We start from the raw sequence: 24517 nt of genomic DNA, 5'->3' as shown, positions 1-24517 counted from the left end.
AAATTGCGCTGTGACGGGCCCTTGGTGTGCCTCCACATAGACTTTGAATGTAAATCAGATGTGCCTGATGCGCGAAATGCGATTGGCGTGAACACACCATAAGAGTGAGCAAGACATTGACTAAGGAATATCAGAATGTCAGTCAGGCTGGAGAAATGTGGCTGGATGGTGACAAACAGAGGGAATGTAATCCACACTGAGGGAACTGAACTCACAAAAGGGAGAATAGCAAATACTAAGGACAGCTGTAAGTATCTTGGAATATCACAGACAGAGGCAACAAGGAAAGCAGCAACAGCCAAATACCTGCAATGAGTAAGGCGAGTTTGCAGAAGTCAGCTCGATGGCAAGAAGAAGGTCTGGGAAATCAACAGCTACGAGCTGACAGTAATCAGATATTCTCCTGGGGTAAAGGAGGAAATTCATACCACTGATGTTAAAACATGAAAGCTACTCACCATCCATGGTGGATTTCACCCCAAATCCAGTATCTACAGGCTATACACTAAGCCCACAGAAGAAGGCAATCACCCAAAATGGCACAACCGAGTTCCAAGAATACATTAGGAAGTTGGACCCAAGGGTTTAAGTGTTCAGTGAATGTCTCAGGCATTGGAAACTGGAATCATCATGGGAGGAAAAACTATCAAACAAGAGCCGGCTCTCTGAAAAGAGCCGAACTTCCCATCAGTATTGAGCACCGTCTCACTGCAACAACGCAACTATGAAGTACCAAAACCCACGCTGAGTAGGAGAGGAGGATGACATGTTCAACACAGGTGTCTGCTAATTGGGATCGAACAACAGAATGTTGGGAGGTGGGGGGGACGGGTGAGACTGGGAGAGATTAGTTTTTCTGAAGCAAATTTGTTATTTTTGTATTTGCAAATACTTCACACCATTTTATTTAAACATGGTATTATGATTAACTGTAAGCCAGATTTTATGGTAACATCTTCCCGTTTCCACTTCCTTAACTTGTTGCTGTGACACACAAGTTTCCCTCACTGTGGCACAACAAACGGAAGGACATACAGCTGAACCTCTCTAACTTCAAAGACATGGATAAATGATATTTTTGTTCCAGAACGCTTCCAACACAACAACAAGCTTCTCATGGCCCAGAGCGGACTGACGGCCAGAACCCAAGTGTGTGATTAATGAGAGAGGCATGGTCATATCAGTGGGCAGGAGAACAGACCCCCCGTCAGACTACACAGGTCACAGAACACACCCAGCCTCATCAGCACTCATTACTACCAGGAATTCATATCACATCCAAAGCCGCAAACGCTACAATCCAAAGATTTAAACAAAAGAGGAAAATGTGGCCGCAAATTCAAAACTAAAACTTTGCAATTCAAGATAGGTGATTTATTTAATTACTCCATTCAATGGATGTACGTATACAAGCCAAAGACGACTTATATGTAACAAAAGCACTAACAGCTGTTGTGCTTTTGAAGAGACTCACCTGCCGATTGATGCGAACAAACTCCTCCGAGCTTTTGGCCCAAGGTGGAAGATCCACATCAGAGACAACGGTGCCGTCCTCCATCACTCCCAGGTTGTAGTTGTTGGCGTTGACGAACATCTCAGGCAGGTAGAAGAACTCTGGGATCAGCTCCTGAGGCGACAAAATAAAATAAAATAAAATAGAAGTCAGTTCGGACAATTTTTAAGTATTTTACATGAAAATCAATCTACAAACTACAACATCTGCATAGACCCGGGATCTTCAACTGCAGTCCTCAAGGGCCGGTGTCATAAAACTTCTAGATGTGTATAGCTTTGAAGTAATCATTTCAAATAGCGTACTTTCTTAGAAAGACAAGCCTATGGTAAGAGAGTTGAGGAACAGTCAAAGGACAGAGACCTTAAAATCTGAACCTGGGCTGATATTTACTTCAAACAAACAGCAGTAATTCAAAACAGAGAATGATTTTTACATTTAAAAAATACACATTTGGCAAAAACGACTCAAAAACAAGCGTCAAGTTTATGACTTATGGTTGACTCAGGACTCGCATGACTTGTAAACTTAAGATTAATGTTATTTGCAAAACCAGTGCAAAAAGACAGTAGTACCTACATTTAAGGTAAGATGAAAATGTTTGATGAAGTAACAATGATTTTTGCAACATTTAAGTCTAAAGAGATGGAAAAGTTCATTCTGAAAATCATGAAAAAAAATGACTTTTTTTTGTCACTCAGACATCCTCCACTAACAGCATACACAAAAACATATGACATTTTGCAAACTAGAAACTAAATTATGGAGTCCTAAAGAGTTACATTTACTGAGTAAATATAAAAATCTCAACAAAATTAGCATAAAAAGCCCTACAGAAAGAGCCTATAATATAAAGCACAGGCTGCCGTCACCACTAGTGGGTTTTGTCCTCAGTATGATCAACACTAATCTGTTTTTCCCAAATTATAAAGACTGACAAAGAAAAAAAACTGACAACCAAGTTTCATTTTTTCCCTCAAGGTTTAAATCAGCTGGGGGGAAAAAAAAGCAAAAGAAAAAAAAGTCTACATCCGATTTCTTGTTTTTCCATAACAGACAGAAAAAGCAAGCCAAATTTTTTTGAACTATGATGGTTTTATTTGGCTGTCAGGAACAACACAACACCACATTTTCAAACTCAGGGATCGCAAAGAAAAAAGACGTCCCTGATAGGAGACGTAACCTTATATGTTTAGCCATTTGTCATTCCTAACCAAGCAGAACTTGCCACAGTGAGCATAAACATGAGGATCATGTCAGGGTTTTGTAACATGCAGATAAATCAGAGTTGCCCTCCAGCCTTCAGTTGTGTTGTTTTTGTTTGCGTGTCCATCATAATGAAAGACAATCAGTACACAGAGCGGTTCGGTTCTTGGATGCCTGCAAGTAAAGTGGAGCGCAAAATGTGCAACGCTGACATTAATCTAAACATTACTCCCCCACTCTATCTTCACATGCACTTCCAAAAACTGACGTATTTATTTCCTGATGAGCTTCGGTGAGGGCCAGGATTTTCTTTGGCTAAAACATGTGGAAGGTTTAGGGACTACAACCGCTTGTTTTTTTTCTTTTTTCTTCCGTTGGAGAGTTGTACACAAAGTCGCCTCACCGATATCTCAATTTCTCGTCTGAAGTTCTGCAACCTAATACACACGCATTTTCAGGGTTCCTGTGTGTTTGTCTGCGAGAATTTCTGATTTTTCCATAATCACATACAATTTCCAGGCAGTTTTTAAGCAAACAGGTTGAGCAGTAAAGGCAAAATATTTGGAGTGCAATGGATGGAGAGACGGACAGATGGATAACGGATAGGTAGATGGATAGACAAATGAAGGAATGCATTAATGGAGCCATCCAAGTAAACGAAGGATGGATCCAACCATCCACCAATCCATGATGGATGCATGAATGGATGGATGGAGGGATGGACGGACGGACGGGTGAATAGATCCATCCATCAATTCATGTATCCATCATAATGGATGGATAGAAAACCAATTTCCATAGTTCATATTCCAGATTGTGTTCCAGCTGTACTTTCAACTTTCCAGATTGATGGATGGATGGATGGATGGATGGATAGATGGATGGATGGATGGATAGTTATTTCCACTGGTGTGATGAGTCTCAACACCAGTGAGACTCATCTCCATCTCTCCTCCTTTGGAATCAAATGCTCATGTTTTCCCCTCAGCAGCCAAACGAGCAAACAAACTCGCAGGTTTACAACACGGCAACTTCCTCACTTCTGAAATCCCTTCACTTCACAAAACTTGACCTAAAACTCAAAGGTCAACGCCTTAACGAGGCCTCTCGCTCACCCAGGCTCACCGACTGCTGCTTGCTGTAAATTTGAGCTGGAGGTTGCCCACATCAGACACACACACACTCACACACACTAACAAAACCTCATAGGCTTCACTCGCCAATAGTCAAGCCTGCCTAGCGAGGACCATTATGTGCGGTGGCCCCTCTGCTCTCTCTTGGTCAGAGGCCAGCCCCTCTGATCCCCAATCCTGTCCTGTCACGGGTCACTAGAAGGGGCTTTGGCCCCTGGGTTCTCCTGCTACACTTCCACTGTTGCTAGCAGTCCGGTTTTCCTCTGCTTCCCCCTCCGATGCCTTTGGGCCAAGTCTAGGGGTCAAGGGATTGGGGATGAGAGGTCACTCCAGCGTCACCCAGGCTAGAGACACATTAAATCTGGGTGTTGTAACCTATTATCACCCAGTCTTTTCCAGTGGCATAAGAAAACAAAGAGGCCTTTTGGCCTCTGGCAAAGAGAGCGCGGCTTGCTATCAATGGACCCAACGCAGAAGCTAAGCGGCGTACTTAGCATACCTAATTGATACATCTCATCCCTAATTCCTCTATTTCTTCGAACAAGAATGCGCCCAGCCAGGTGGATAAAGTCAACGGACCTTCATTCAGAGCTACTAAAATTCTAACCGAGGGAGGAAACAAACTGATGCGGACCAGATTTGCTCTTTGTTTTGATCTAAACGTTGAGCTCTCACAGTTTGATCCACATTGACAGGCCCAGACCGAGAGAGCAAACGAGGGCTGTTGTTGGGGCTTTCGCAATCAAGCATTGGCCAGCAACAAAGTAATACAATCCATATGTTTTATCTGGGCGGGGGGAAGGGGGCTGAGGGGGAACGCAATCAAGCGTCAAAGCCCCAAAGCCCCCAACGCCACTACTTCCCCCCACCTTCAGTGACCCAGTGCCAGGAAAGCAAGCAAGACCCAGCTCTGACAGTGAATGTCTAACTGTAGTTGTAAATGTTTTAGGGAGAGCAGTTAAAACGTGCACCGGGGGCCACCGCGGCCCTCACTATGAGAATGACCCGGGTTGCAGAAGGGCAAAAGGAAAAGATCAGCACAGATTTTGGGGGCCCAACAGTCCATGTTATAGCTGGCTGAATCTGAGACAGACAGCTGAGACTGATGAGGATTAGCCTATCGCTTTGATCACAAGACCAGAAAGCTTTCATAGTGCAGGGGGTTTGGGGTGGGGGACAATGATTAGGTAGAACGCAACATTTCTCTTTGGAAACTTTTTTTTCTGCTTTGTTTGGGACGATCAACAGGGATTCATTTTCTTGAAGTTCTTAGCCCTTTATCTGCTTTCCAAATCCACAGTCTGCGAGGTTAGCTGTGCACCGTACCTTAACGTCAGATGTGTCCCTCTGGCAGTTCCTCCAGGCCCTGGACAAGGAGGAGAAGGTGCGGTCGGCGTGGTCGAACTTCCCTCCTTGGAAGTTAAGGAAGAAGGTGGTAAAGGGTTCCTGTAAAGATTAATAAATAAATAAATAAATAAATAAATAAATAAATAAATAAATCAGAACCAGAATCGAGTCTTTCTACACAAAATGAACAATCTGGAATCCAATAACAGAAAAATAAAATAATGGAAAAATAAATAATAAATAATAATAATAAATAAATAAATAATAAATACAGAGATCCAACATGAAATCTAATTTGAACAGAATGGTCATATTTTTGTCTCAATCTTCTTAGAAGGGTGTGTGGACCAATCACAAAGTAAAAAAATCACATCTTTCTTCTGATCAGTAAACGCACCATATCCAAGTCAGTCTGACAACAACGCTTTTAGTGTTACAGACAGAAGAGCATTCAAAGGTAACTTCTTTCAGTCCAATTTAGATTGTCAAGCGAGGCATTAAAAACATCCTACATCAGGAACAGGCTGTGTTTCCGATGACCACACGCTGCGCGATTTGACATTTCGGAAATAAAAGTGCTCAACAGCATGTCAATTTTGAAAAACTAATTTTCCGATTTAAAGATTTGGTGCTACGATGAGGTGGGTTTTTTGGCTGTAACAAAACTGGTTTATTTTGCAAAACTGAAATAGAAACACTTTGTTTTGCATCAGGGGAGCCAGAGAATGACAGAGAAGGAGAAGACAGGAAGTAGTTGATGATGCTGCGGAATGTCACATGAACAAATTTATTCATGTGTCATTTTAATTGTGTTTCTTAATTAATGGAAACACTGCAATTGCGAAGTTGTATTCGTTTGAATATCGACAAAGTTTTGCGCACTATTGTATTGGAAACAAAAATCACTGGGTGCTGGTCTTTTACTCCGTACTCATTTTGGTCCTTTCAGCCGTTTAGGATTGTCCACTACAAGCTTGTCTGCCTTGATGATGTTTCGTCCAACTGGCAAACGGGTGAACTAAGAGCCGACCTCATCAGATTTCAGAAAGGCTGAATGTCTTAGCATAAACCTGGAACGTTTTCAACAAGCCCTCATGAAAACTGGAAATAAAATGTGTGTATATTCCTAATTCTACATGCAAATTTGAAGATGTTTTTTAGTTAAAAGTCTTTTTTATTTTGAAGACGTCTCATGTTGCGAGCGCCTTGAGAAAAACTCATTCCAACAGTGCTCCATTGTAAGCAGGCAAAATATGAGGGAGGGAAATGCGCTTAAAACAAAATAAGTTCATCCTTTAAAAAGATAAATAAAATCAGATACAGAACACAGTTTTTAAACCAACAAGGGTCTTAGTATTTATTTATAATAGCAAAATTGTGCTCAATTCGTGAAAAACAGTGTTAGACTTATACTTAGGAAATTATATTTGAATGACCAACCTAAGCATGGCGTTAAATACAAGAGTTCATTTTTGACACTTTCATTTGTAAAATAAAATGACTTCTGTAAAGCAAATATAACATTTTGGTTGCAAATTATATTTTATATATTATGAAATTATATATATGGTGCATCTTTAGAAATAACACACTGGGTGACAACACTCAATACATGAAAGTACATATATAAGCACAAAACCAAATTCAGTTGCCTGGTTAGTAGGAGGTGTGTGAGTGAGTGTTAGTACAGTGGCTTTAGAATAAGCTGGATAATGATGTGTGGGGATCAATGATCTAGCTCTTTAGGGAGGCAGTGAGCTACTGGGACAATACGAGCAAAAAGGAAGAAAAAAAACACTGCATGTGGAAAAAACTTAGTAACCTCCCTCTCCCATGAGTGCAGTGTGAGAAGATTGATGGCACACATTTAACAAAGGTACTGAGAGAGAGAGAAACGGAGAGAAGGTGCACACTTTACTGCTAAAGGAATAAACTTAGAATTATGAAAGAATGAGCACATGAAAGCACATCTCAGAGTCAATATTTAAAGAAATTCTGGGATGAAGGTTACACATTAAATACTGTATAAAATATGCTAACAGCATGTAGTTCAGCTGGAGATTTTTGGCTGTTAAAAGAAGTGTCACTACAAATTCCAACAATTTAACAATCAGAAAAAGCATAAGATAAAGAAAAAATTAGGGATGCACAATATTGGATTTTTGGTCAATATCTGATATGACAGTATATTAAAACTCATTTGGCCAATAACCGATACCAACACAGATATTTTTTTTCCTATACCTACTTACTGAAACTGTATGGCTTTCTCTACTGTGGAATGAAAATACTGCATTATCTTTGTCAATCTAACCTGCTACCAAATGCAAACACTAAGTAGGCTGAAAATGATGGAGCACTTTCAACTTGCATTATGTCAAATTTATTCATGTCAATACATTTGTTCTCTGTAAGACAGTGACAACACTCAAACAGTGAAAATTTGATGTGCTGTAGGCATCATTGTCACTGGTTTGTCTGATAAAAACAACACATTTTATATCGGTGAGTTATTTTGACAAAATGGCGGACGTCCAATATTAAATTTTAGAGCCAATATCGGCCGATACCGATACCATGCCGATAATATTATGCATCCCTAGAAAAAGTTTTGCTGAAACTCTGGCAAGGCCAGTGAAACAGTGCTGTATTTTCTCACTTTACAATCACTGATGATGTATTTTACTGGTATTTATTTTACAAACCAACACACAGAAGTGTATATATTTTAAGGGCAGGGATAATACTTCTTTTCTTCAACAACAATCTTAAAGGTGTGGCATGCACATGCATGCATCATCACTGTAGTTACAGCTCCAAGACTCATCTAACTAAAGCCTTCTGCTGTCTTATAACAGGGGAAAATATCTCTATTATTAGTGAAGTTATCTGCCAGTATTGTGTTTTTGCAGTGCAACTTCCTTCTACTTTACAGATCTAATCAAATTGGTGTTGGTCCATCACATAGAATCTAGTAAATACTTTCAAAAACGGGGTAGTAAAATAGTGAAATGTGAAAAACGTAAAAGGGTACGAATAGTTTTGCAAGAGACTACGAAAGATGCTTCACTCACGATGCGGAGCAGCCACATCAGGGTGAAGCTGGAGGTGGAGTAGTGGGTCCCATAGTGGAACTTGGGCACCTGGTCGTCCTCCCAGGTCTCGTATCTGTCTGAGAAAAACGCCGCCCTCTTGGGGTTCAGTGCTCCAATGGGCTGCAAGGAAACAACAGACATGCATTTAAAAACAAATACAATCTTCGACCATAATGTCATCTACAATGGCTTTGCATGCACTGCAAAAATATAAAATCTTACCAAGTAATTTTAGTCTAGCAAGCTTCTAGTGCAAATATCTTGCTGCACTTGAAATAAGACCTAATTAACTTATAAGTGACCTTTCAGGAAGATGAAAAAGTGCTAGTTCCATTTAGATATGGACAGATTCACATTTTTATCTTCTAATACTGATACCGATATCTGAGGTTGATCTACCAGTATAAACCTGCCCAATACGATCCGATACATAAAAAGGCAGCGCTGAACTGACTTTAAACGTTTCCTTTTCTTTTTAAATACAGATATAAATGTATTGAATTACTAATTTATTTGATAACTCTGCACCAGCACAGAATACTTAAATACACCAAAAGCTTCACAAGCTTGGTCAAGCATGTAAAAACAACAAAACTTTAATTTGTTCAGTCTGTGCAATTAGCAGGAAAACAGCCAAAATAAACAATAAAGAAACTGAAACAAACAATAGGTTGACTACGCTGCTCAAACTTGCAAGAAATGAACAGCAACAAACCTTCAGAAAGTTCAGAAGGTCTAATAAAGAATTCTAAACAAAATGTAAAATAAATAAAGCATGACGTAATAAAGCATAGACATACACAGAATAGATCTGGCCTTATGGATCAGGCGCAATGTTCCAATATCGGATCAGTGCATCTCTAGTTCCATTGGCAGATTATTTCACTCAAAACATGAAAGAAATGTCTGAGTTTTAATTTTAAGGAAATATTGACTTACAACAAGCTCTTAAGTCTTGCTGAAAAGTTACTTGTAAATTAGTTTTGTCTTATTTCAAATGTACCAAGATACCCGCACTGGAAAACGGAGCAAAAATACTTGGTAAGATTTTGTCTTTTATGCAGTGTGACGATAACGGAACGAATCTGAATGTGAGCATAAAAGGGAAGCAGGCTCAGACTTTTACTGTGAATAAACAGGGGCCACTCCCTGCAGCACAACGGCTGCAGTTGCACAGGAAACGGAGCGGGCAACCGACGTGCAATTTGAAATGAATATTAGATGATGTTTCCTTTAGACGAGGATCAATCCTTCCCCCCCTCAGAGTGCTTTTCAGAGGCTGTGAAATGGAGCCCCTGCAGCTGTAGTCTGTCAGAGAAAACTAATGTGATCCAATGAAAGAGCGCCTACGAGGAATACGGCAAAAACCTGGGGCTGCCTTTAATTTCTGCTTTTATTAATCCTCATCCAACACACTGCTGCTCTGCTTGGAGAGAAGAAAATAATGTTTAAATTGCAATAACTTCCCATCGATCTCGAAAAAAAAAAGAAAAGCCAATAGTCATTCGCTTGGCTATTGTTTAAATACTCATTTATAGAAATCACTTTCAGGCTGGTTCAATTTTTATTAGTGCTCTGCTGGACATGCCTCATTCTCTTAACCCCCGAGCCACCCATCACCTCTTCCAAACACACACACACACACACACACACACATAGGGAGAGAGAGAGAAAAGATCAATGGTAATGGAGTGATGGCTTTTTGAGGATGAGGGGCCTTGCAGGCTGTGGATCAATTGGATCTCCTTCATATCACAGCAAGATTCATCCAGGCCATCTCTGTGTTATCGATCTGTGCTATTGTTAGTGTTTTATGTGTGGGTGTAATGGGCCACGTGTTTCCGCACACACACAAACATATATGCGCACTGGGATAGATTTTTGCACACCGCGGTGGATGTTTCTTCTTTTTCTATCCATGCTTCTGGTTTGTTATTTTGTAAACAGTGCTCCTGAGTGAGCGTCAAACGCCGCGCACTGCACCGCGTTGACAGTGATGCACTGCGCGGCTTCCTCAGGGCCGCTGGGGTGGTTGAGTACACACTGTGAATTATACATCACACCCATTGGTCTGATTTATAGCCCTAATAACAGTCAGCTCATTAAAAAAAGAAAAGGGAGAGGAGGCATATAAAATAAAAAAAAAGAAAGACTGAAAGTGCCACAGTGACAAGAGGTGGGAAGAGAGAAAGGGAGAGAGGGAGAATTGTGTGTGAGTGCATGTGGGGGCCGTCGGTCCACTCCATCCCGACATTGTTTACTGCTGTAAATTACTGTGGGGCTGGCGCTCTCAGCTTACAGTAGCTCCAACGTAGCAGCTTTGACGGCGCCGTACATCACCGCTTGCTGCACCGCAGATTGGCCTAATATGATGTGGCAACACTGCGGCGCTCTGATGAGCGCGCAGACAAATGACCCAATCTTGTAGTTTTAATTAGACCAAAGAGCGAGCCACGGAACGGAAACAAACCCGGCGCTTTGAAGAGGTAAGCGTCAGAAAATTAATGCTGGATTAGTTTTAATCAGTTCTCCGTCACAGAAGACGAGGAAAACGAGGAGGGGAAAGAGGAGGAGGAATAACTCGCAGGAAACGGAAACCAAAGAGCAAATAAACAAGATGGAGCGGCGGGGACCTGCGCGAAAGTATTCGGCGTTTAGGATCCATGCATCATTCATGATCAGGTTCTTGTTTAAAACTGATACAGCGCTGGGAAATTCAATCTGTCCCGACGTTAGCTGTTCAAACAAACAGCCTGAGCAAAAATCACATGGACAAGAATTAAAAAAGGAAACTGTAGCTGATGTCTACCTCAGGACTAGAAACCAGGTGGTGGCCAGAGTCACATGATATTCAGATTTAACAAAAAAAAGAAAAAAGAAAGAAATAGAAAAGGTTTTTTTTCCAGCATCAGTGAGGTGATTCAAACTGAAACTAGAGGACGTGCAATGAAGCCATTTAAAGGGGTAGTATAAGGGAAAATCAACTTGTTTTAGTTTTACATCATAACACTGTTCATCAAAAACATGCAGTGTTGCTTTGATTCCTGCATGCATTTCTGGGAAAACATTAAATCTCCCGTGGCAACCATGCAGCTATGCAAAATGCACTCAGTTCCTTCAGACTAGCCAGCAGCAATTAGCAAACACCTGAAGGAACAGCACATCTGCTGAGCTCATCATACTAATTACTTTTCAATAAAACACTTCACGTTAATAGAGGAGCCATGTTGTGATGACTTTGTGAAGGCGGAGCTTCAGAGAGAGCTACGTTACAGCTGGTTCACCATAACATAGCCTGCCATGAATGCTAAAGCTAGTTAGCTGGCCACAAATGACAGCAGACAATCAGTTTTCCTGGAATGGCAAATTATTTTTCATTTGTTGCCACATTTAGCAGCGCATACAAAAAAATTGATTGACAGGACAAAGCCTCCTCCTGGCTATGATTGGTTGTTTTTGTTTGGGAAGGGTGCATTTCTTAAGACCACAATAGTAGCTCATAGTATGAGACGGATTATCTGTCTCATACTATACTGTCGCGACATGGTGACAGTTTTAACAAAAATGGAAAAAATACATTTTTGTAAAAGTCACATACTTTAAAGAAGCTTTAAAGAGAAATCACAGCAGAACAAATAAGGATAGTCAGATTAAACTCACAAAATTGACTGCCAAACTTGGATTAGCGCGACTCTAATCAGAACCAAACAGAGTCAAAGAAAACACTGAACCGGCTGCCCAAGTCCTTTTCAAATTTGCCATTCCACCAACTTTTAAAGGCTGCCAAAATAGAATTCTTTTAAACATGTCAATCAAGATCCCATCAGTGAAATTCACACGGAGACCTAAATTGTATTTATCTCAAAAGCAAACCACTCATTTACAGAACAATCAGCAGCTTCCTGGGGGAGATTAAAGGACCATTACCCAGCGGTACCATGCTTATAAAACGATGGAGTCAGCCCCGTAGAACTATAATGGCTCGCCAATGATTGGAGCATCACTCAAGACTTTGAGTCATAAATCACATGAACCGTTTGAAGTAAGTGTTTATGTATAATGTCCCATCTAAAGAGTGAAAATGGTGCAGAGGCCCTGCGGGACAAGCATACAGAGCACGCATGTGCACGATCAATACACTATTAGCTGATCTGGCTGTGAGGAGCAGATTATAGCACAAAGGCACAGAGAGCGCTCAATAAGTCTTCCATAGTGCTATCTGTGTGTACATGCAGACTACATAATAGATAAAGTGTGCCTTTAATTGTTTTCTGGGCTTTGTTAAAAGCTACAAAACAACTAGATGATTTTACCTTTTAAGATGTGAGAGTGTTTTAGGTTATGGAAATCATAATGACGAACACGTCACAGCTTGGTGATAAAACGATAGATTAAAAATCCCAAAATGTGTTTTCCTCAAAATACATGTGAGAAGGCCTACGTATAACAATGTTAATGTTATACGAAGGCCTTCATTATATAGAAAAGATGCCAATGATAACGCAAATTGCTCAATGATGGACCAATCATGTGGCTGGACTAAACCCAGGCAAAGTTAGCTTGACGCAGAACGCACAGTAGCCGCCAGACATGCTAACGGCTAATGTTAGCCTCTGTAAAGTGAGAAAAAATAAATAAATATAAGGAGTCCTGAAGGACAAAAAGCCAAAAGACTTGGAGAATGACATTGTCGACAAGAAGGAGCAAACATTTCAGTCGTGTGGAGGTGTTATGGCTGTTTAATGTCGGACAAAAAACTATGTAGTGGAGCGCAGGTTCAGATGGAGTCAGGAGAACAGCCTGTACCTGTAGCTGCTTCAATTTGACCTGAGAATATAAACTATTGTTTTTGTGGTGTTTTATCTTTTTAGATTTCTTTGTTCAATGTTTATTCTTAAATTACAAAAATGGGAACATTTGAAACAAGCTACACAAAGGAGAGATTTTGAGAATTAATTATTTCAATGCTCATTTTGTTTATTTGACAACAAAAGAATGTCAATTTTTCTTTTGTTTGCCTGTGATGCGTGACGGTTTTAGTTTACAATATAACTAAAAGGAATGTGTATGTGTAACATAATCAACTTTTTCCAAAAGTTGATTATGTTACACATTAGAAGGTTATTTTTCAAATCATTGAAAAATAACCTAATGTTTTCAAGTCACACTTAATACAAGAGGACATCAAAGATGAACAAAAATAGTGACTTATTTTATATGGTAATGTACTTCTGTATTGAATGATAAAATAATGTTATAGTATTGCCCAGCTCTCTCTTCAGCAAGTCAAACATCTAGCATATGAGTCTATAAAGTTATTACCTTTGTTGAAATTAGATTTATTTATTTTTTATTTATTATCCTCCACTTGAAGGGTCTGTATGGATTGAGCACACTGTCACATGGATGAGTATTTTTCAGAATTCTGACATTAAAATTCTGAGTTTAAAGTCAGATTTTTTTTTCAGTGGTGCCAATCCTCTTCTGCAGAAGGCCAATGGTTGCACTATATTTCATAAAGAAGTAAAATGGGCTAGATACAAATGTATGTCATTCCATAACAGATTTTTGTTTGCAAAACATTTTTATTTTCATTTCACTTCACAATTAATCATGACTTTGTGTCGGTCTGTGAACCAATGAAAGTGTTTCACTGCGACGTGAAAAAAATAGGAAAACACTTAAGGGGAATAAATACTTTTGCAAAGAACCATACATAAAAAATATCAGCTTGTAACATTCCTAACAAAAAAAACAAATCAGATAAAAAAATTTGGATTTGGAGGTTTGTGATGTACAGTGGAGAAATGCGCCAACAAGCGGCGGTGAGTGTTTACCCTGGCTACGACGTTATCTCTGGGGTTGGTGTTTGATGGTGGGTTGAGGCTAAAGTTTATGATAAGAAAGTCCCCGGGGTCGAAACAGCTCTGGTAGCCAGGGACATAAATTCTGTGTGGCCTCTGGCAACGACAAGTGTGTGGCACACACACACACACACACACACACACGCACTCATGGTAGTTTGGCTTCTCAATGTCACTGGAGGATTCGCAGATGACCTGTTTCTTCAGGAGACGACACACACACACACACACACGCACTCATGGTAGTTTGGCTTCTCAATGTCACTGGAGGATTCGCAGATGACCTGTTTCTTCAGGAGACGACTGCCGATGTGACACGCTGCAGGAGGAGGAGGGTCAAATATACGCGGGGGGAGGAGGAATGACAATAAAACGGAAACAAAGCTTCAGAGAAAAACAAACGCGGTGGGAGTGAACGGTGCGCAGATACAGACACAAAACTAAAATCATCTCTGAAAAGTTGCAAGGAATCGTTGGTGCAGCCCTCGCATGGCGGGGGGATGAATGAGAGAGCGCAGCTAGCTGTGTTTGCCGTTTACCAGACACGGCAGTCTGACATGGTCCAGTAGTCATACACTGATATCACACACAACATGAATAAAACTGACTGGCCCCGCTCCCTCCGTTCCTCTGCTGCTGAAGACGAAAGGAGTGACAGAGCTGCAAATGATGATGTTCTTCTTCTGTAACATGCTCTCCTCCTCTCTCTGTTTTTTTTTTTTTAGTGTGTGTGTTCTTTCGGACCAAACGTCTCTCTGTTTCTCCTCCTTTAAGCGAACTCCCCCGGGCTGCGAGGCTTCACCGACTTCAGAGGCTGAGCTGTCTAAAATCTGCAGCGGAGGAGCAGGAAGCCGGAATGAGCTCAGGAGAAAGCAGGCAATCGAGCAAATGTCTGCTTGTGCGCCTGATGCCATATTTCTGCCTCCCGGGGGGCAACAACAAAGCACATAAAAAGAGAAGAAGTCCTACAAATAGAGATTTAAAAAAAGCAACAACTACAACAAAAACGCATAAAGGGGGGAGGCAGTGCCTCACCTGTAATCCTAACAGCTGCTACATGAAAAGTAAAACAGATGCCAGCAATTAAGAGAAAATCAGTTTGTCCACTTGACTTTTCTTTAATTTGATTTTTTTTTTATTGGTGATATAAACATTTTTAGAATCAAAATCGCTGAATTTATGCATTGCCTGTTGAATTGCAGTTCAGTACCATCCGTCACCTCTGGTGGCTCCGTGTCCCACCTACTGAATGAAGCAGGTATTGTGGTTTCTCTTCATATCGCCTTTATCTGTGTAAAATTACATGTTCTACATATGCTGACATTCCACAATCTAACATATTTAATGATGTGTGTGAAATTTTTAGTCATTCGGTTATAAATGTGCAGTGAAAATACACAGTGTGAGGATCAAAGTACCGTGCCTCACTGATAGGGGGCGGTGCTGAGCCCCACAGACGCCACAGGTGCTCTTCTTCTACGCATTGAAATTCTCCATCTGGTCTCTGTATAAACAGCTTAAGGCTTGGCGTGTTTCTCTGATTCACAATAGGGTGTCATTTTTATTTAGTTTAGATTTTAGTTTTATGGTGAGATATTTTTTTTATATCTCACCAAATTTGACATTAATCTCAGAAATTTTCCACAGACATGTCTTATTCTAAGCATTGAAAATCTTCATCTGGTTTGAATGTAAACAGTTTCAGGTTTTCAAGAGTCTCAGAAAACTCAGAAGTCAAAGATCTTCAACTTTTGGACATTTTCAACTCTTTTCTAGAACAAACTCAGAAAATTTCTCTGATTAATCTCAAACATTTCTTTGGAGTTTTTTAATGGAAATGTTCAACTTTTCAAACTCAGAAATTTCCAAGTTTTTTTTTAAGTGAATGTCAGACTTTTCCACAAAATTTTTACGTTGTTTTTTTTTTATTTTTGTCGGAAATGTTATCCTTTTTTATTTATCTACTATGGCCTTAATATGCCGTTGTACACTTGAGCCTAAAATAGCAAAAAAAATAAAAAATAAAAGTACAAATAGTATTCCATATCAGACCTGATACTCTAAATCTAATCCTCTGTCCTCCTACAATCAACACAACCTGGGGAATTGGCAAGTCGCATCTTATTTTCTGACTTTCTGCCTGTCTGTGGATGTAGGCGTGTAAAAGCAAAATATTTAGTTCATGCAAGTAAATATTCGCACTGAATGTGGAGGAGAATCATTTAAGCAATTTTAGCCACAGGAGTCAGTGTTTATGAGGCAGGCAGCATCTCTGGGCAGATCTGATGCTTTTACACACATTTACTGTCTGCCTGAAGCTACATGGGAGTAATACTTCACTTCCTGGTGTTTTGTGGAAGGTCAAAGCATAAATAAGACGACGTTTGGCTTAATAGACTCAAAGCATTAAGAGTCTAGAATCTTTTAACAGGATATAACCAGCAATGCAGCAACCAACACAGTTAAATATGTGGTTTATAATTATTTTTCTCTTTTTCATGTTTTTTTCTAGGTAGATGTGTCACTTTTTCCAAAAGTGGAGCAGATTAACACCAGCATTTCAGGGGGTTCTATAAGATGCTTCTCCAAACATTCTGAATCTTTCTCAGTTTTTTTCATTTGGACTTCTGCTGCTTGCTTCCTTGATATTTTCCATATCAGACCTGATATGTTATTAAGAGAGCACATTTAATACTTTTCAATGGTTATCCAGACCTGAAGAATATCCATATTAAATTCCCCACTTTTCCAAAATCAGTAACAATCCTGAACTCTGTTAAACGGACATTATTATGTATTTTACAGCCACATAGTGCCATTTTTTAGCTCAGTCAAGTAACCATCAGTTATTAAAAGAAACTTGAATTCGTAATTCAATGCCTTAAAATTGGCCTTCTGTCTCTTTAAGAAGCTCCTGTTCTATCTGAAACTTCGCCTTCAAGAAGTCATCACAACGTGGCTCCTCTGTTAACCCTTTAACAATGTTTTTACAAGCATTACACTGAGAAGTAGCTCCTATAATGAACTCAACAGATGTGTAGTACCACCATGTGTTTGCCAATTGCTGCTGACTAGTCTGAAGGAGCTGAGTGGAGTCATTTTGCACATCTGAATGGTTGCCACGGGAGACTAAAGGATTTCTCAAACATGCATGAAAAAAATCGAGGCAACACTCCAGGTATGTTTTTGATGAGGGAAATGTAAAGCTAAAAATCTGACATAATACTGGCCCTTTAAGATCCAAAGACTGCATGCATGATTCCAGAGGAACTCAAAGTAAACAGCTGAAACTACAAAAAAAGAATTTAACTTTGCAGTATACTGGAGAGGACAATGGACGGATGACAGCAAAAAGATGAACATAACATACTTTACGAAATTTATACACAGAGTTTTAAGGCAGCTCGATGAAAGGACAAGCCTGAGGCGCGTTACCTTAGACAGGTCTCTGTAGTTGCTAGGCAGAGTCAGGTCCAGCTCTGGTGAGTCATAGTTGGTGATGATCCAGGGGAAGACCGGGTACTGGTTCAGGTCGTTATAGGTGCGACCTGCATACGTAAAGGAAGAAGGAAGCATGGACCATCAAATCACGGCTGAAACAGAGTTTACGTGTTCAGTCTGTGAGCACACAACAGAGGAGTGTGTGCTCACCAGCGATGGTGTTGAGAAACATCAGGTACTCGAAGTTGGATATCTCGCGGCGTTGCCAGCGCTGCATCATGTTGGACGTCTTGAAGAGCTGCTTGGGCGTGGCCAGAGAAATACGCCTGGAAGGAAAATCAGGACTTAAATGAAAAGGTTGGAGTAGAAACAACAATTAGAATGAAGCACAACAAAAGAAAAAACCCTACACATTTACAGTCGTGCTAATTAAGAAGACAAATGAACTGTACATGTAGGTTGAATGTACACACGCATGGCCCGCAGCATGATAGATGCTGCTGGGGGGGAAAATGAACAACCCAAATCCAATTAAAACAAAAGAAAATGATGGAATTAATCAATGTCAGAGTGTGTGATTATAGTCATTAAACCTCTGAGGAAAGAAAATGTTCTAAATTTAAATACACTAAATTTTACCCTTTCCATTCACAATTAAAGTACAAACACTGGTGAACCAATCAGAATGTCATGAGAATTTTTGAAATATATTACTACTTTTGATCTAAAGATTAATCTTGAAAAGGATTTGTGTGGAGAAGAAAAAACTAACTGAAAACATGACACCAGCAGTGTTTCAAAGACAAACAGAATGAACTTTCAACATTAATGAATGCTGTGGCACAGTGAGACAGACAATGTGCTCCGTTGCGGCCAGGCTCTGCAGCGGCTGACACTACGCAGCATATAAGCTACTGTGATTAATGACTGACAGAAACAAGTCAAATCTCACAACTTAATCTTGTGCTTGTTACACACACAAACACACACTCCTTCTGTACCAGCTAGCTTGTTATGGGATCATTTTCTGATAGACGATTCTCACTATAAATGTCATTTTAAAAAAGGCTTACATTTCAACAACGAAACAAGATTTTATTCTTAAGTTATTACATTCCATCCTGAAATTAGGTTTTTGACTTTGCAAACAACATGGCTCATCTATTAAACCTTTAACAATGTTTTTACCAGTGTTTCCATGACAAGAAGCTCGCATAATGAGCTCAGCAGATGTCTAATTGTACCAGATGTTTACTAATTGCCGCTGGCTAGTCTGAAGGAGCCGAGTGTGGAAGTCACGGGGGAGGAAGCTTGGAAACTGCAGCTCAGAGGAGGAGCTTTGACTGGAAAGGCGGAGCTAGATCCACCCAGGTATTTTGCACATCTGAATGGTTGCCAAGGGAGATTAAAGAATTTTTCAAATGTGTGAAATAATCAAATCAACACTCGTGATATGCTTTTTGTGAGAAAATGGCATCATTATACGATGTAAAGCTCAAAAAAGTTGTCTTATTTCAAGTGTATTAAGATATTTGCATTTTAAAAAGGGCTGTATTGCTTCAAAGTCTTATGGCAGCTTCCCTCCTGCAGCTTTACATGCAGAAGCTGAGATTCTAAGTGGGTAGCTGGATGAATGGCTAATGGAAAAATAACCACTTTTTAATAATACATTTTTCTTTTTCTTGCTTATCCAGATCTGGAAAATTCCTAAATTTGCCTCCAGACTTATCTGGTTAAAGTAGCAACATTGACTACAGCTATGATACGAACACTGAGAATGAGTGCTGATGTTTTCGTTTTGCTTCTTAACTTGACCAAAAGTGTTTTGCTACAGTTTGTATCCAACGAGGATCTGTGTGCAAGAAGAAAAATGTGTCTGGATGAAGATTCGTATGATTTAAATTTCAAAGCACAAAGCTGCAGAGAAGGTCCAACCTGGTCTGAGGAAGACCGAAGTTTGTGCCCAATCCGACGCGAGGAAGGCTGTGGACCACCTTCTTTACCGTGGCTGCATCTGGGAAGTTGAACATGACGGCCGCTGCACAGAAATATAAGAATGCAAAGAACACAATAAATCAGCAAATTATCAATCAACTTAAAAACATTAACAGCTCATTGTGCTGTTAAATGTACAGTGTACTGATTTAAAATTGTGGTGAATGTTCCGTTCAGTCGTACTTCTGTTTGCCATGAACACTTCCAGAGCTGTGTTCTGAAGAAGGTAGCGTCTGGAAAACACAGCTCGGATCTCTGTGAACAGCCATTTTCCATGAAGACCTTCAGTGTAGGACAATATCTGGGAAAACAGAAGAAAAAGAAGGAAAAAGGCTGGTCAGGTCGCTGTTTGAACCAAGAGTTTCATTCATTGTTTCCATAAATGAGACCCAACACTCGGTTTGTCATTTAGGTCATAACAGTGACGGCATGGCAACCGGCGCAGCACGACCGATGTCGAGAAAGTGTTAAATTCAGTTCTGTTGTGATCGGAGTGACAAAGTTCAAAGGTTTTATAGTGAATGTCTGCATTGCAAAAACACTCAATCTTATGAAGTTTTTGTTCTAGTTTCCAGTAGAAATATCTCAACACAATTGAAAACTTTTCAGCAAGATGTACGAGCTTTAGAGTCAATACTTCAATATTGATGAAAAAGTTCTGGAATAGGCAGATTATTTTACTTAGGATAAGGGAAACATGTCTTGTTATAAGTGAAATAATCTGACAGTGGAGCTCAAACTTTTTCATAAAAATTAAGAAATTATTTACTTAAAACAAGCTAATTTATCCACTCTTATTTCAAGTGTACCAAGATATTTGCATTATCAGCTAGACCAAAATACTTTGTAAGACGATGTGTTTATGCAGTGTGGTGAACATCTGCACTGCAAAAACTAAACCTTCCAAAGTCATTTTTGTCTAGTTTCTAGTGCAAATATCAATAATTCCTTAATATTGATGAAAAAGTATTGGAATAGGCAGATTACTTCACTTATAACATGAGAAAAATGTCTTGCAAGTGAAATAATCTATCAAGAACAAAAACGTTTTCATCAATAATAAGGAATCAACTTAAAACAAGCTCCCATTTCTTCCTGAAAAATCACTTGTAAATTACTGTATTTCATATTTAGTAAGAAATACTAAATATGTATTTAATAGATCTAGAAGCTAGATCTAAAAATCTGTAGTTAGATTTTTTTGTTTTTGCAGTGTGACTGTTTTTGTGGGTCTCCATAGTGGAATCTGCCTCAGAGGTCAGACATCATCCTGTTCCTGCGCTCCAAACGTTTGGATGCGTTCGCTGGGTTGGGGCCTGCGGTGCTGTCAGGCGGACTTGTTCCGACGCGTGTCGCCGAACCTGACAGACCCAAAGCTTCAGCTCCGCCCTGCTCCAGATAATGCAGCATTTAGGTTTGCTGCTAACCTACTTAGCAAAGGTTTGTTAGCCAGGCTTTTTGTTTCACGTGGAAACACGTCCCCTGATGAGGCTGCATGCAGGGATGTGCTCGGAAGCTAAGAAGGGGACCACCGGGGCAGTCGGAGAAAGGTTTAGACGAAGGTTATTATTCAGAAATATTTAAATCCGAGCTGCCAACCAGGACCCAGAGCTGAGTTAAAGAGCTCATTAAGCCGAGGGGACAGCAGACGGGACCAGCTGAGACCCTTTAACCGAGGACAGCGTCTCTCAGAGGAGCAAGAGCCGCCTGCATCACAGGCTGGCTTCAGAGTCTCTGGAGCTCAATTAAATACGGATTAGTAGCGCGGAGGAGCTAGATGGTGCTGCTGCCATGGGCGACCCGTCTTCATATGCCGGGACCAGTAAGAGCAGGACTGGCCAGGAAAAGAGTTCTGTAGCACCAAAATATGATAAAGTACAGCAAGACTGTACCCCATAGTACAGTAAGTAAGTAAGACTGTGCAGTACAGTAACACTGTACTTTATCAGACTTACTGAAAAAAAAAAAAGAATTCTGACTTTAGTCTTAGAATTCTGACTCTTTTTTTCCTGAAATTGTAAGTCAGAATTCTAGGGGCGAAAAAAAAAATTTAATTCCGAGATCATAAATCAGAATTCTGAGATTGAAGTCAAAATTCTGAAATGAAATTAGGAATTCTCTTTACAAAAATATCAAAATTCTGAGATCATAAGACAGAATTCAGAGATTGACGTAAATAATCTGAGTTTAAATTAGGAATTCTGTGAAAAAAAGTCAAAATTCTCAAGTTACATTACAAAGTCTGATTAAAAAAATATAAAAATTCTAAGATGGTCAATTTTGTGAAAAAAAAAGGCTTTTTGCAGTCTTTTGTAGTAATAAAAGTAATGAAAAGTGAAAGATTTATGTTGAAAAACAGCAAAAAAGTATAAAACAATGTTTTGCCCAGAAAAGCAAACGGGTTATAAACACATCATTACTTTTAGAGGTACTAGGAGGAATAGAGATGATCCATTTTGTTCAGCTTTTGAAATGCGGACAAGGACATTTTGTTCGGAATAAAACATGACCCTCATAAGAGGAATAAATATCCAGACATATTAGCACAGATGTGAACAAGAGCGAGCAAAAGAATGTGGGTCGTATTTATGAAATAGGAGAAAAATGCTGCAGAGAGCAAGGAAGTCAGTTTTAGCAGCATTACTGTTCAATCTCACAATGAATCATTTATAATAAACATACATGTAACATAACAGGCAGCAAATGTTGCCCCTTTGTGCTGTATCACTGTAGATCTGAACACAGATTCTTAGATCTAATTGGATCTTTTTTTAACCTCTCTCTCCATTTGTTTTTCTGAAAATAAAATGTCAGTCTATACTGAGTGAATGGAGTATGACCTTTGACCTCCACCAGAGCAGCTGACTTATCCATTCCTAGAATTCACTAAGATCTCACTCTGGGTGTCAGGAAGACGGCCAACATGGAACTGATGAAGCTCCCGTCCCCCGATTCCTTGCGGAGATATGACAGGAGTGGAGGCTGCCAGATGTCATATTTTTCTCCAGGACCATGAATCTACCGCAGCGCTGTAAATAGCACTATGTTCCTCAGATCATTGTCCCTTTCCATTGCAGATGAAAAAGCACGGAGGGCGACAACGAGCGCTGACAAACTATCCGACCCATAATGCTTTCGCTGCTCCGACCACGTCTGGACAAATTACGGTGATGTGGAGGTGATTGCCTGCATTGGAGTTATGGCTACTCCACCTTCCTCTGGGACGACGCAGCGCGGGACATGAGCCCGGTGAAATCAAAGAAACAGCAATGCTGCAACATCACATTTGCATTTACATACATCTGAGTGAGCTTTAAAAAAAATGTGAACAGTGGAAACCAGAAATGATGTAAAAGAACTTTTGTTTTCACCGTGTGACATTAAAGGGGCAGTAGGATGAAAAAAAAACCACGAGCAGCGCAGCATCATATAATGTTATCCCCTCCTCATAAACATGGCTGGAGTGTTGCCTGGATTATTTCATGCATGACTGAGAAATCCCTTCATCTCCCACAGCAACCATTAAGCTGTACAAAACACCTGGGTGGAACTAGCTCCGCCTTCGAGGCACAGCTCCTCCATCTGCAGGTTCAAAGCTTCCGCTTCACAGAGCAACCCTCCCCCGGTCAGCTCCTTCAGACTAGCCAGCACCAATTAGCAAACACTTCATTATGGGAGCTACTTCTCAGTGAAATGCCGATAAAAACGTTGTTAAAGGGTTAATAGAGGAGGCATGTTGTGATGACTTTCTGAAGAGAAATAGGTTCTTAAAGAGACAGGGGCCCAATTTCAAGGTGTTGAATTACAAAGTCAAATTTCTTTAAAGTCACACTTGACGTATTAATTATTTAAATATATTTAATATTACATATTACTATTATTTACATATATATTCATGTTATATTTTATTTATTTTATATTTACATCCCACATGGTAATATTTGTATTCATTAATATTTAACACTTTATGAGACCAGCTTGTCAACAACAAAGCAATTGCCCCTTGTGAATTAATAGTTTATTCTATTTTCTCTATATCTATATCTATCTCTGGATGAAGTAGACAAAAGAAGTACAAAAAGTTCAAGACATAAAATGTTAAACTGCCCAGCAGCTTGAAACAAGAGCGTATTGATGTTTTATCTCGAGTGGAACAGTATCCATGGATTCAGCTCTCGCACATCCACAAGATCAATTTAAAGCGCCACGCCAGAGAACACAGCCAAGCAAGAAACAAAGGATGGAGCCGCGGCTGCGGGGCTCTCCCTCCTCCTCTCAACCTGTTTGTGCGGCAGGCCGCTGCTCATTTCTGAAGCACCATCGTTTGTCTCTGTCAGACGACCAAAAGACCGCAGAAATGAAGAAGGACGTATGAAGAGGGGCCGGGTGACTGTGGCTGCCATGTGGAACCACACACACACACACTAAAAAAAACTGTCACCACTGAATCTCGGGGACTGTGCCTCTCCATCTCTCCTTCCTTTTCAGAAACAAAACAAAAAAAAACTCTTAATTTCTGAACCAGGCTTCTTTAGAAACGGTGGAAAGTCACGGCAACACAAATTCAATTTATTCGAAACCGAATCGCAGACCACAGCGACCGACGGAGAGACTATCAGGAACACGGTGCAAGATAAATGAGCCTCTCATCTGCCGTCGCTGCTGTGAAGCCCAGAGTGTGTGCATGGTTTTAGGCTGATAAGAATATTTGGTCAGAGAGAAGAGAGAAGCTTGTGCCAGATACCAGTGATGCTTATTTGACAAACTATGAAAAAAAAAAAAAGAAGGGAGAAGAAGTGCTGGAAAATTCCTCATAAACGGAGTTTGATGAATGGCGTATGCATATTTGTAGGCTGTGTTTAATGTGCTGTGCGTCCTCGGAAGAAAAAAGAAGGTACTGAAGTTCAATTTGTTGCCTGTTAT

The 24517-nt window shown here is 40.0% G+C and overlaps 1 protein-coding gene across 6 annotated transcripts in view; it reads right to left on the bottom strand.

Annotated features, from left to right (window-relative positions):
• Nucleotides 1–24517, bottom strand: part of lrba (LPS-responsive vesicle trafficking, beach and anchor containing) — a 250687-nt gene that overhangs the window by 47514 nt on the left and 178656 nt on the right. For all 6 annotated transcript variants that reach the window (XM_016670293.1, XM_016670296.1, XM_016670294.1 and 3 more), the window contains exons 41-47: nt 19778–19895; nt 19535–19637; nt 17810–17925; nt 17594–17706; nt 8274–8414; nt 5179–5298; nt 1475–1627 (exon numbers count right to left, since the gene is read on the bottom strand). In XM_016670293.1, coding sequence (XP_016525779.1) covers nt 1475–1627; nt 5179–5298; nt 8274–8414; nt 17594–17706; nt 17810–17925; nt 19535–19637; nt 19778–19895 — 864 coding nt within the window. The remainder of the gene's footprint in view (nt 1–1474; nt 1628–5178; nt 5299–8273; nt 8415–17593; nt 17707–17809; nt 17926–19534; nt 19638–19777; nt 19896–24517) is intronic.

The sequence above is a fragment of the Poecilia formosa genome, unplaced genomic scaffold, assembly GCF_000485575.1.
Source record: "Poecilia formosa unplaced genomic scaffold, Poecilia_formosa-5.1.2 Scaffold32, whole genome shotgun sequence".
In the NCBI taxonomy this organism is placed as follows: Eukaryota; Metazoa; Chordata; class Actinopteri; order Cyprinodontiformes; family Poeciliidae; genus Poecilia; species Poecilia formosa.
The sequence above is the reverse complement of the archived record's forward strand: the minus strand, read 5'-3'. Positions and strand labels throughout refer to the sequence as shown.